The sequence below is a fragment of the Tenrec ecaudatus genome, chromosome 13 (assembly GCF_050624435.1).
Source record: "Tenrec ecaudatus isolate mTenEca1 chromosome 13, mTenEca1.hap1, whole genome shotgun sequence".
In the NCBI taxonomy this organism is placed as follows: Eukaryota; Metazoa; Chordata; class Mammalia; order Afrosoricida; family Tenrecidae; genus Tenrec; species Tenrec ecaudatus.
The window spans coordinates 32,164,265-32,176,901 of NC_134542.1; the positions used below are offsets into that span (position 1 = coordinate 32,164,265).

Consider the following 12,637-nt stretch of genomic DNA (forward strand, 5'->3'; position numbering starts at 1 on the left):
CTTTACCATTGAACCAAGTGCTTTATATTTGTCTTCTTAAATAGAATATCCTAAACATACTTTGACTTTTCTGGATGATTTCCAATCATTTTGAACACTTACCATATATACTCGTGTATCATCCGAGTTTTTCAGCACATTTTTAATGCAGTTTTTGTGGTAAAATTAGGTGTCTCTGCTGATACTGAGGTCGGCTCATACTCAAGTGTATACGGTAGTAAACTAACTGTAATGTGTAACAATAGAGCAGTGCATGACGGCTGTTTCTAAAACAAACACAAACCCCACTGACACCTAATTGATTCTAATAGTGGCCGGTAGGTACGGTTCCAACGGCTTTGTCAGTCTTTACAGGATCAGACCACCTCCTCATTAGCCCGTGGAGTGACTGGTGGCTTTGAACCACTGACTTTGCAGTTAGCGTTGCCACATTTACACAACATCACCACAGAGTTCCTACAGCGGTGCTTAAGCACCACTCCACTACCACCCACCTCAACCCATGCAGTCTCCTTTCAGGAGCGGCAACAGATCTTTAGTACGAGCTGAGTAAATGTGGAGGACAACTTCATTAATACTCGGTAGCAGTTTGTTCACAGATATCCAAAAGAACCTTTGTAAATAAAAAATGGGCTTGTATGTAAAACACCAAGCTCTATGTGCATATTAATTAGCAGTATTTAGAAAGTCAGCTGGTATCATACAACTTAGCAATTTCAGGTCAATATTCTGCAACTGAATTTCAGGCTCTTCACATGATTCTAAAACCAACCGTATGCAATCTATCGAACTAGCTATTTACCACTTTGTATAACACCAAAAAGCTACCTTAAGTGAAATGTCTGAAGTGTGTAGCTATCATATTTATGTAATTTTCCAAGAAAACCCATACGGCATTTTCCAGATTTTGCTACAAATTGTCTTCTTCCCTCATATAATTTTTCCAAGACTTTCTTAAATCTAAATTTGTTTCACTTGCATCCAAAACTGAAGGAAGGTGCTTTGTTTTACGGGCTGAATTGTGTACCCAAAAAAGATGCTGAAGTACCAACCCTTGTACCTATGGATGTGACCTTGTTTGAAAATAGGGTTTTGCTTTATCAGTTATTGAGGTCAGACCCCTGTAGGGTGAGTCCTAATCCCTATTGGAAGCTCTGCTCCTGTTACAGCCTTAGGAACTTTAAAGACGGTCGCCAAGAGCAGGAACGAGGAGCCCTGGTGGCGTAGTGGGGTGCACGTCGGGAGCAGTACCACATTGTCCCATATGGGCTGACCAGCATGTGGGTCATAGGTCTGCGATGAGGCAAAGGGCAGGGAGGAAAACCAACAGGGGCTCCTCTGTCCCGTGACGCAAGTCTGTATGCATCCATGTGGATGGAGGGCGGCATTTCAGATCCAAAACGGTCAGCTCATGAAATCCAGCAAAACTCAGGTGTTTAGCTAGTCAGAAGAAACGTAAGTGTCCTACTTAGAGCATGCTCAACTGAAGTCAACTTCACGTCACCGATACCAAGCTTGGAATCCCCTGGAAAGCACTGGCTGCCCCTGCTAACAGTGCAGCCTGGAGACGGCGTGCCTCTCCCAGAACGCCGACAAAAGTGGCTGGCAATCACAACCTTCAGACTCGGGGGATAATTTGGGGAGGCCTGGAGTGTGGGGTGTTGATTCCGGAACATGATTAACCCATGGACAGTGAATGCTCGAATCTACTAATTTTGATGGAAATAGAATCTACTGTTTCAGTCACACAATAGAATCCATCCTCTGATTTATTTTAAAATTGCTCCCACCTGTGTGGCCATGTAATTATCTCACCTGTTTCTGTTAAGGACAATTAACCAGCTCTTTTTAACACTATACACTTGGACACTTATGGTGACCAAGCACTGGCATTTTCAATCACCTCCTGATCATCTGGATAAATATTTGGAAACGAACTACACAGACCTAAACTCACAAATAGGGGTTCAAGTAGTGTGTGGAAAAATGGAATTAAAAATAACAAAATTTTCCCAGGGACTTTTCGAAGCCTCCTCAGCATATTCCAGATTCTGAATAAAAATTTTAGAATGATACTATATATAAATGACCGTTTATAAATAAGCGTATCTTAAAACACTTCCAATTTATCAACTAGCAGGTTTTGTCAAATTACTTTTACAAATCATCTGGCTGGTAGCAAGACAGGCATGTTGTCGTTGTTGCTAGGTGCTGTCGTGTCTGTCCTGACCACAGCCCCCATCACTGCAGGCCCTGGGCCATCCTCACCACAGTTACTACGGCTGAGCCCACGGTTGCAGCCGCGGCCATCAGTCCACCTTCCTGCTTCTTCCGCTGGCCCTCCACTCTGCCAAGTGCGATGTCCTTCTCCAGGGACGGATCACTCCTGACAACCCACTCAAAGAACTGAGACAGAGTCTTGCCATCCTGGCTTCTGAGGAGCATCTGACCGTACTTCTTCCTTCCGAGACAGACTCGTTCGTCCTTCAGCAGTTCGTCCTTCAGCAGTTCGCCGTAGCTTTAGTATCCTTCCGCAGCACCACAACCGAAAGGCATGGGTTCGTTTCCAGTCTTCCTTGTTCTATGTCCAACTGTCACTTACATACAAGGCAACTGAACATACCAGGGCTTGGGTCAGGCACACCTCAGTCCTCAAAGTGACATCTTTGGCTTTGCAACACTCTGTAGCAGTTCTCAACCTGTGGGTCGTGACCCCTATGGGGGTCGGACGACCCTTTCACAGGGGTCCCCCGATTCATAACAGTAGCAAAATGACAGTGATGAAGTAGCAACGAAAATATGGTTAGGGTTTGGGGGGGGGGTCACCACCACGGACTGTATTACATGTGACCCTTCTCCCTGGGGGATGGACAACAGAAAAGTGGGTGGAGAGAGACGTCGGACAGGTCACAATATGACAAAATAATAATTTTAAAATTATCAAGGGTTCATGAGGGAGAGGGAAGTGTGGATGGAGGAGAAAAATAAGGGCCTGATGCCAGGGGCTTAAGTGGAGAGCAAATGCTTTGAGAATAATGAGGGCAATGAATGTACAAATGTGCCTTACACAATTGATGTACGTATGGATTGTGATAAGAGCTGTATGAGTCCCTAATAAAATGATTAAAAAACTCAAATAAACTTACCTATAGTGTTCACTGAAAACATATAAAGATAAATAATGAGGAACTGTATTAAAGGGTCGTGGCATTAGGAAGGTCGAGAACCACTGCTCTGAAAAGATCTTGTGCAGCAGATTTACCCAATACAATGGGTCTTTGATCTCTTGCTTGCTGCTTCCATGAGCATTGATTGTGGAACCAAGCAAAGACAAAATCCATAACAATGTGTACTCCATTTATCATGATGTTATCTATAGGTTCAGTTGTGAGGATTTCAGCTTCCTTCACACGGAACTGTAATCATACTGAAGGCTGCAACCCTTGATCTTCATCAGCAAGTGCCTCAATCCTTCCTCACTTCAGCAAGCAAGGTGCTGTCATACGCATGCCACACAACTGCCTCTTTATCCATGTGCGGGTTGCACAAGAACAAAATTCAGTGTTCTGGATTTCCTAGTCTTCTTCATCCAATCCAGTTTCTCTGTTTATTTGCTCAGCATCCAGACTAAATAAGCGTGGTAAGAGGATACAACCCTGACACACACACATCTTTCCTGATTTTAAGCCATGAAGTGTGCCTTTGTTCCGTCCCCACAACTCCCTCTTCATCCATTTAAAAGTCCCAAATAAATACATTCCCATTCTTCTAAGGCTACCCATAGTTTGTATGATCCACACAATTAAATGCCTTGGCATAGTCAATGTAAGACAAGTAAACATCTTTCTGGTATTCTCTGCTGCTGGCCAAGATCCATCTGACATCAGCAATGATATCTTTTGTTGCACATCCAGTCTGAACTTCTGGCAGCTTCCTGTCAATGTAGTGCTACAGCTGTTACTGGATGGTCTTCAGCAAAATTTTACTTTCATGTGTTATCAATGATATTGTTCTATAATTTGAACATTCTGTTCAGTCACCTTTCTTTGGAAAGGGTACAAATATGGACCTTTTCCATTGTGTAAGCCAAGTAGCTGTCTTCCAAATTTCCTGACATAGAAAAGTCAGTGCTTCTGGTGTTTCATGGACTTGTTGAAATGCTTGAATTTGTATTCCATAAATTCCTAGAGCTTTATTTTTGGCAAAATCTTTCAGTGCAGCTTCAGTTTCAGCACCATTGGTTCTTGCACATATTCTACCTCCCCAAATGGTGGAGTGTTGACTGGTTCATCTAGGTAAAGTGACTCTTGTATTCCTTCCATCTTCTCTGGATGCTTCTGCACCAGTCAATATTTTGCCTATAGTCTTTCAAGCAAGACAGCAATTAAGGTTTGAATTTGTTCTTGAGTTCTTTCAGTTTAAGATATGCTGACTATGTTCTTCATTTTTGGCTTTAAGATATGATGAGTATGTTCTTCATTTTTGGCTTTAAGATATGATGAGTATGTTCTTCATTTTTGGCTTTAAGATATGATGAGTATGTTCTTCAATTTTGGCTTTAAGATATGATGAGTATGTTCCTCATTTTTGACTTTAAGATATGATGAGAATGTTCTTCAATTTTGGCTTTAAGATATGATGAGTATGTTCCTCATTTTTGACTTTAAGATATGATGAGTATGTTCTTCATCTTTGGCTTTAAGATATGATGAGTATGTTCTTCATTTTTGGCTTTAAGATATGATGAGTATGTTCCTCATTTTTGGCTTTAAGATATGATGAGAATGTTCCTCATTTTTGGCTTTAAGATATGATGAGAATGTTCCTCATTTTTGGCTTTAAGATATGATGAGTATGTTCTTCATTTTTGGCTTTAAGATATGATGAGTATGTTCTTCACTTTTGGCTTTCTAATGCTAAGTCTTTGCACATTTCATTATAATCTTTGGCTTTGTCTTCTTGAGTTTTCCTCTGGATTTTTCTATTCAGCTCTTTGACGTTATTATGTCTTCCATTTGCTTTAGCTACTCAACAAGTAAGAGCAAATTTCAGAATCCTTTCTGACATCCACGTTGACCTTTCCTTTATTTCTGGTCTTTTGCTTTCTTCATGAACAATGTGTTTGATGTCCTCCCATAGTCCCTTGGGTCTTCTGTCCGTGTACAATGTGCCAATTCTGTTCTGGAAATGTTCTTAAAACTCAGGTGGGAGAGACTCAAGGTTCTATTTCAGCTCTTGTAGATTTATTTTAATTTTCTTCAGCTTTAACCTGAATATACATCTGAGTAATTGGTGGTCTGCTCCATAGTCAGCCTCTGGCCTGCTTCAGACGCTGATACTGAGCTTTCTACAGATGTAGTCAATTTGATTTCTGTATATTCCATTTAGTGAAGTTCGTGTATAGAGTTGTCATTTGTGTTGTTGAAAAAAGATAGTTGTTTTGGGGCTCAGCAGTGATCACCAGTGTGCTGGTCCTCATTCTCCGGCATTAGTAATTTCTCCACATCGGATCGAGAGCCCGCCCACATTTTTGTTGGCTTTTTTTCTTTCAGTGGAGCTTATCCTTTACTACCTTGGGGAATTTTTTCTGTTTTTGAAGCTTGTCATGATTATCAACTATGAGAATCCTAAACCATGAACAATCACATTCACTAATTTTCCATCTTTGTGTTATCTAATAACCTTTTGTTTCAGTTCCAAACGCTTCTCATTTGCCTCTTGCTGCTGCAGGCACCAGGACTGGTTTTGCAGTGTCTAGTAGGCATCCTATACTTGCTATAAAAATGTACAACATATTACTAGGTGGCAACATACTATTATAAGATAATAATACTGCAGCAGCAACAAGAGATGCATGACACATGACACTGGAGGCTGCTGCCTACGAGTCAAGGTAAATGTTTAAATGGAAATTACAGTGCAGACATATGCCAGACACACAGGCATTTATTATAATCATCAAGACATATGTACTATAAAAAACCAAACTCACTGCTGAGTCACAGCGACCCACTTTGGGTTGCAGAGACTGTAACTATTTAGAGTAGTAGAAAGCCAAGTTTTTCTCCTGAAGAGCTGCTGGTGGCTTCGAACTGCCGACCACATGGCTCACAGCCCCATGCACCGGCAGGGCTCCTCCTTTAGGTACTATAGGCTATATATATGTGCTGCACTATTATCCCCTGACAGTGCAATCATTTTATATACAAGATAGATTTGTTTGTTCTTTTGGCAGTCCGTGGTCCTTTCAACATTCTCTGCCAGCATCACAGTTCAAATGCATTGATTCTTCTTCAGTCTTCCTCAGTCAATATAGACATATATATTGTGTGTATGTATGTGTGTGTTTGTGTATGTTACAGTTAATTCCTTGTCTTTTGATACCAAAGAGTTGGCTTTTGTCAAAATTAATGCTTGGGGCGCAATGGATACGTGCATATCACAACATACATGCATATCAAAACATATGTGTATATTCACACCCCACCCTCTGGTCAGAGTTTCTGTACTCTCTCAAAACCTTATGAAATCACGATGGTGAAACAATACCCGAACGGACGTCATGCAGCATGTGACTGTATATAATTATCGACACATCATTAAAAAAGAGACTGTTAGTATTAATCCTGCACTATCCAGTTAGCGAGTAAGTTTGGGCTGAAAAGCTGTTTGAAGAAAAGTATCATAAATGTGAGAAAAATGATAAACACAGTCGCAGGGAAGGCAAGGGCAGGTGGCTTCTTCTGCCTGAGCTGCAATATTCTGTATTTAAAATTTAGTTACAACTGAGGCAAGATCTGGAGTGTCTTACTAATGCAAAACCTCCCTTTCGGGACCTCAAATGACCTCTAGGGGCCAATTAGCTATTCTGATTCTAAAAAAAAAAATGGACTGAACTTCTTAGTGAAGAGTTTGGCTCAGGTTACCAGAGCCTGCAGAGGTGGCTCATTTGCTGAGTCGTGAAAGTTCTCATGCAATCTTCTCCGCTCCAGACTCATTACTCAGCAACCGCAGTGCTCCGGGTGTTGGCACGGCTGGCAGCAACATTGGTTGGTGCAGACGCCTGGGAGGCCCGTTGCCTTCCCACTTTCCATGGCATTCACTTTTAGGGGAATTCAATAACCCAAAGATGCCGCCTAAGTCAAGAACTGGCAGGAGAGCAAGAAGGAGATACAGAGTTTTTTTTAAATCCGTGTCACAAAACGCAAAGGCTGGAACCCGTATGGAAGGGCAAATGTGCCTACTGTTCACTGGACAGCCATGAATCATAAGAAATGCAGTGGCCCCGGGCTCGTATACGAGTCGGGTCACCTACAGATATTTGTTGAGAGGCGATCAGACAGGAAAGCTCCCTGCTCTGTGCCGTACCGCTGGGCAAGCCCACGCATGCACGCAGCCACCTTTATACAGCACTAGGTAGCACGCTGGACAGAGATGAAATAAGGTGTCACCCCATTGCTTCCCTCTGGATCCTGGCCCGTGGCCGTGTTATCTGGGGACACTGCTGAGGCTCAGTGTTATGCTTGACTTTCTAAGTCTTGGACTGTTTCTGTAAGCATGCCAGGGATTCGCCAACCTCCCTCTCCCCGCAGCCCCCACCCCCACCCGGCTGAAGAAAATCACCCTGTTCCTTACCTACAAATAACAACTCTCATGCTTTCATCTAAACTCCCTTCCTCCTTATAGGTCCTCCCTGAAGAGAACGACAGCTAACCCCCCAGTGAAGGAGATCACCTGCCCCAATACCTGTACGTGATGCTTGGAGGCGTCAGCGGGTTTATTTGCCCTCTTTCTGCCTGACCACCGCCATGTGTAGGCCAAGAGTCATAACACTCACGGGGTTGTTGTGAAAAGTAAAAGAGGTTTCTCCCTAAATCTTCCTTCCCCTATCTCTCCCTTGTCCTCTGGAGTCCTTGGACACATCATTTGGACTAACATGTTGTTCAACTAGCCACTCAGTCTTATATTTCAGATTCTGTGTATCTGAGGCTGGCTTTTCCCATACATACTACTTTAAGACATTATTTAACATGGGATTTTATAGTTCTTTATACCAACTTACTTCTGTAAATTGTATGTATACCCCAAACCATGAGCATGTCTTTATTGGCCTGAAGCTACAGAATCTCTATGCTATCTCAAACATGCATTTTTAACTTCTAAGACATTTCTTCTCATTGAAATGGGACAAGTGATTTTATTCAGGTATATATCAAACTAACACCGACCCAGTTAATTTCCATGCTGAGAGATTTGAATAGTAACAGTATCGTGGCTCCTAAAATAACAGTCATTATGAAATGAGAGAGAACACCAATTCAACTGCAAAATGGACAAGTACTCCTCTCCTTTGTTATCCCCAGTCATTAATTCAGGAAAACCATCTCCAATACTTTAAAAAAATGAAAAAGATAGCCACAAGTTCTGATCACAGCTTTGTTCCTCTGATAGCATTATAAAGATATTTCATTAGCTACTTACCAGCAACGATAAGCTCATTTATTATTACTAATACGTTTAAGACAAGAACAATTATGTAACAGAGCAGCACAGGGGAAAAAATCAATAGAGTACACTGAAAAGTGCAGATTTCGTACACCTTTGCTACAGCATTTCCATGCACGATCAAGCGTACCTTAGAGAACTGTGGTTTTCCATTTTCATAGTGAATCTCCACATAATCAGAAGACAGCAGGCCACTGCAAAGGAAAGAGAACAGCGTGCTTTTTGTACTTGAAGGTTTAAACAGTCAGTTCAGTAAATGGACGTCAGAGGCAGGTAAATCACAAACAGCTGCAGCCCACCTCAGACTATCATGAAGTTCTCATCAAGAGTGTCAAGCACTGTCTAGGAACAATTCACCCTCATCCACTAAAAAGTCACAATTTTCCTAAGCGAAGGGCAAACTCCCTTCACACCCACTCTTTAGCAGTTACTTTGGTATGATAATTAATATGGGGCTAACTTTCATAAAGCATAATCACTGAGGAACAGCAGGGAACAGGCACGACTGTAGTCCAGTGGTTTTATTTATGGACACTGGAATTTGAATTCCATGTCATTCTCATGTGCCATGAAGTATTATTCTGACTTGGATTTTTTCTGGACATTAAAAAATATAAAAGTCTTCCTTATCTTGCAGACTGTACAAAGCCACATGTAGCCAGACTTGGTCAGTGGACTATCCTTTGCTAGTTCCTAATAAAAAGTAACAGTACAAAGTAAAGTAGCACAGACTTTTCATTAAAATAAAGCAGGGCTGAAACTGTAATCTGGCTCAGTTCACTATGAGTGGTGTAAGGCCATAAGAGAGGCACCTTGATAGAATGAGGGACAAAACATAAAACAGATTCCAAGTCTTTAAACATCCAAGATGAACTGTCCCAGTAAAAGCTAGCATGCTCCCTGATAGTATTGTCATAAGATATGCTTTACACTTTAAAGCAAAGCCTTTCAGGGAAACAGATTGCATACAAAATAAAGCATATTATCTGTAAGAATGGTGCTCTATTAAAAAAACATCTATAGGAAGCCAGAAGGTCAATACTTACTCCACAGCAAAGATCAGAAGATGAGGAGTGGGGACACTAGAGCACTAGTATAGATATAAGCATTCGCCAGAAGATTGACACCCTGGAAATTGTAACTAAAAATCACTGAACAATTTAAGTAGAAATCATCAAAAGTCATTCTAATTTGCTGTTTAAATTTCCACAAAAAACACAATAAAACATAAATTTTAAATGGCTTGAGTAAAAATTTTAGATAGAGACATGAGTCATTTAAAAAGTATTTTAAAATTATATTAATTATTTTTAAAAATCAGAGAAATAAGATGATATAGAGATACCAAAATACTATCTCAATGGCTGGATTGTGGGGTAACAAATTGTTTTAGTTTCTTCTTTATGGTTTTTGGCATTTAACAATGTTTTTAACATGAATTTTATTCAGATATTCTTCAGAAATGGTCAAGAAGCTCAGAATCTACATTGAGCTTTTAATATCACTTATTTTCACATCATATAGGAAGATACTGGAATAAAACTCAAAGCATGTATTAAAAAAATACTAAAGTGAGTGGTAAGACAGAAGGAGACACAGAAACAGAAAACACAGGGCGGAGGTGAGACAAGTGGTGGTAAATCGAGGTGACCGCAATGGGGGAGATAAAACAGATATGCACAAATTGTTGAATGATCTGCTTTGTAAACCACCCCCATTCACAATAAAAAGTTTTAAAAAATACTAAAGTGACCTACTCATTTAACACAATTAGCTTAGTGTACGTTTTTCTTTTTTTGTGTGTGACAGTTCTAAGTATTTCCTACGAGACCGCTGATGGTACAGTGGTTACCAGTCGGGAGGCGCTCCTCAGGGTTGTAAGTTCAAAACCACCAGCAGTTCTGAGGGAGAAAGACTGGGCTTTCCACTCCTATAACATTTACAGTCTCAGAAATCACAAGGGGGTCACGATGAGTCAGTATTGACTCCAGGGCAGCGAGTTTGGTTTGCTTAGGTTTGAGAATCATAGTGAATGACACAATTCGGCTTTTCCATAGGTAAGCACATAAACTCACATGATAAGAGTATGAAGTCACGGGACACTGTGAGGATTGCATGAAACCACGGATATGCAGCGCTTGAGTAATAACTTAGCACCAAGTAAATGCTCCATGATGCGCATTGTGGCTGTCACTATGGTTTCCCATGACTCGGTTTCCAAAAACACGGTGCTCCTAATACGGTATGGGAAACACTGGGAGGTCCCTGGGCGGTGCACACGGGTAATGCCTTTGGCTGTCCGCCAACAGGCTGGCAGTTTAACTCCACCCAGAGGAGCAGTGGACAAAAGGCCTGGTGATCTAAACTGACACACGGGTCACCGTGAGCTGGAACTGACTCGAAGGGAATTGGACTGGGAGGCGATCTCGTAAGGATAATAAGTAGAAACTCAAACCTGTTAACCACTTGCTACATGTCCCAGACACGGTTCTACGGCTAGAAAGATACCAACTCATTTAATCCCAATAATAGCCAAAAGGTAAGCGAAAGTTCTACAGGAAGCCCAGTGATTGCTTTAAGGTTTCAAACCCTCCCTGCTCTGGGGTTGTCGTGCACCATAATTGTACCTCATAGTGGGTTTCCCATTCATAAACTCAGACACATACAACTTCTTCAAGGGCAGAAGGAGCCCAGTCAGCAGTCTTGCATCATTGGGAGAGCTACATCCCGATACGGTGTTAAAACTGTCCAGTGAGAAGGGCTCAGGAAGAGGTGACAGAGAGCCAGCCTCCAGAGTCACCCGGTGCCACAGGCACGAATATGGATGCTACCTGGTTGCCCGTCTGAGCAGAAGGATGATCTTTACAGCAGACAGAAAGCAGATCTGAGTACCTGGGACCTGGTTTCCTCTGGAAACTGCTAACCAAGAATGTAGCCACAGTGATTCTACTTTTGACACTAAATTGGTGCATCTTTACTCGTTCTCTAAGCTAATAGTAAACATAATGCCAATGCATAACTCAGTAAACCCGGGACTACCTGGCAGGGTGCAGAAACGTCCTTACTTCTAGTCAACTCAGTCAGCTGCCGCACGAGGAACATGCATCAGCAGGCTGTTGATGGTCGCATTTGTTGGGGCTGCTTCCCCAACACCAAGCGGCAGTGAGCGCTCACTGAGTGCGTTCTAACACCCCTCTCTACGGATAATGTATTATTTTCAAAACTCAACCACGCAGTCACTGGAGCATGTCTGGGGGTGGAAAGGAGAGTTATTTTAGACTACTACTTTTGCTTCTCATTCCAGTGGCAAATTATAGCATCCTGATTGTGAATCGCCGAATCTGATAAAGGTCACCCTAATTATCCTATTTCCCTCTTTGAAAGCATCTCTTTCCCAATGGACATACCTATTTCTAGTATTTCTGGCATTTGAGAATCTTAAAGACTAACAGACAGCTACTTTTCCGGGAGGCCGTGACAATCACCGTGCCACACGTCTCTGTCTCCTGTCCATCACCAGGCCACTCCATTTTCCACCTTTTACCGGATGACCACATCCCCATTTATCCAGCCTGTCCTCCTAGCTGACCATATAATGCCTCCCCTGACACCATTTCCTGTACTCACCACAGCCCATCAGAGGTCCCTTAGAAAACTTTAACTTCCTGCCACTGAGGCAATTCTGATGGGTAGCAACAGTCTGGATACCCTGTGGAGCCCAGGCTGTCAGTCTCTATGATACTCTTTCTCTTACAAAGCAACTGATGGGTTAAAACTGCTGACCTTGTGATCAGTAGCCCAATGTCTAACCCTCTGTGCCACCAGGGCTCCTTCCTCGGGTCCCTAGGCCCTAGCGTAATGCCCAGCACATACTAGGTCAACGATCAATATTTGCTGAGTGAGCAAATATCTACCAACTCCTATTATATGTTATTATTTTGTAAGATTCAGTCCCAGGCTGTGTGCTGGAGAGTCAGGATGAAAACTATGACTCTCTTAGACTGAAAGTAAGTTAAGATAATTGTATGTGATTAGTCATCTCACAGATTACTTGTCATCTCCCTTAAAGTGAAATTAAGTTCAACCAAAATGCAATCTTGTTAATTATAAAAGCCTTGAACTAATGTTAAAA

At 41.9% G+C, this 12,637-nt stretch overlaps 1 protein-coding gene across 4 annotated transcripts in view; it reads right to left on the minus strand.

Moving 5' to 3' along the window:
* ADAM23 (ADAM metallopeptidase domain 23) overlaps positions 1-12,637 on the minus strand; it is a 189,989-nt gene that overhangs the window by 77,494 nt on the left and 99,858 nt on the right. For all 4 annotated transcript variants that reach the window (XM_075530315.1, XM_075530314.1, XM_075530316.1 and 1 more), the window contains exon 4: positions 8,636-8,699. In XM_075530315.1, the coding sequence (XP_075386430.1) occupies positions 8,636-8,699 (64 nt within the window). The remainder of the gene's footprint in view (positions 1-8,635; positions 8,700-12,637) is intronic.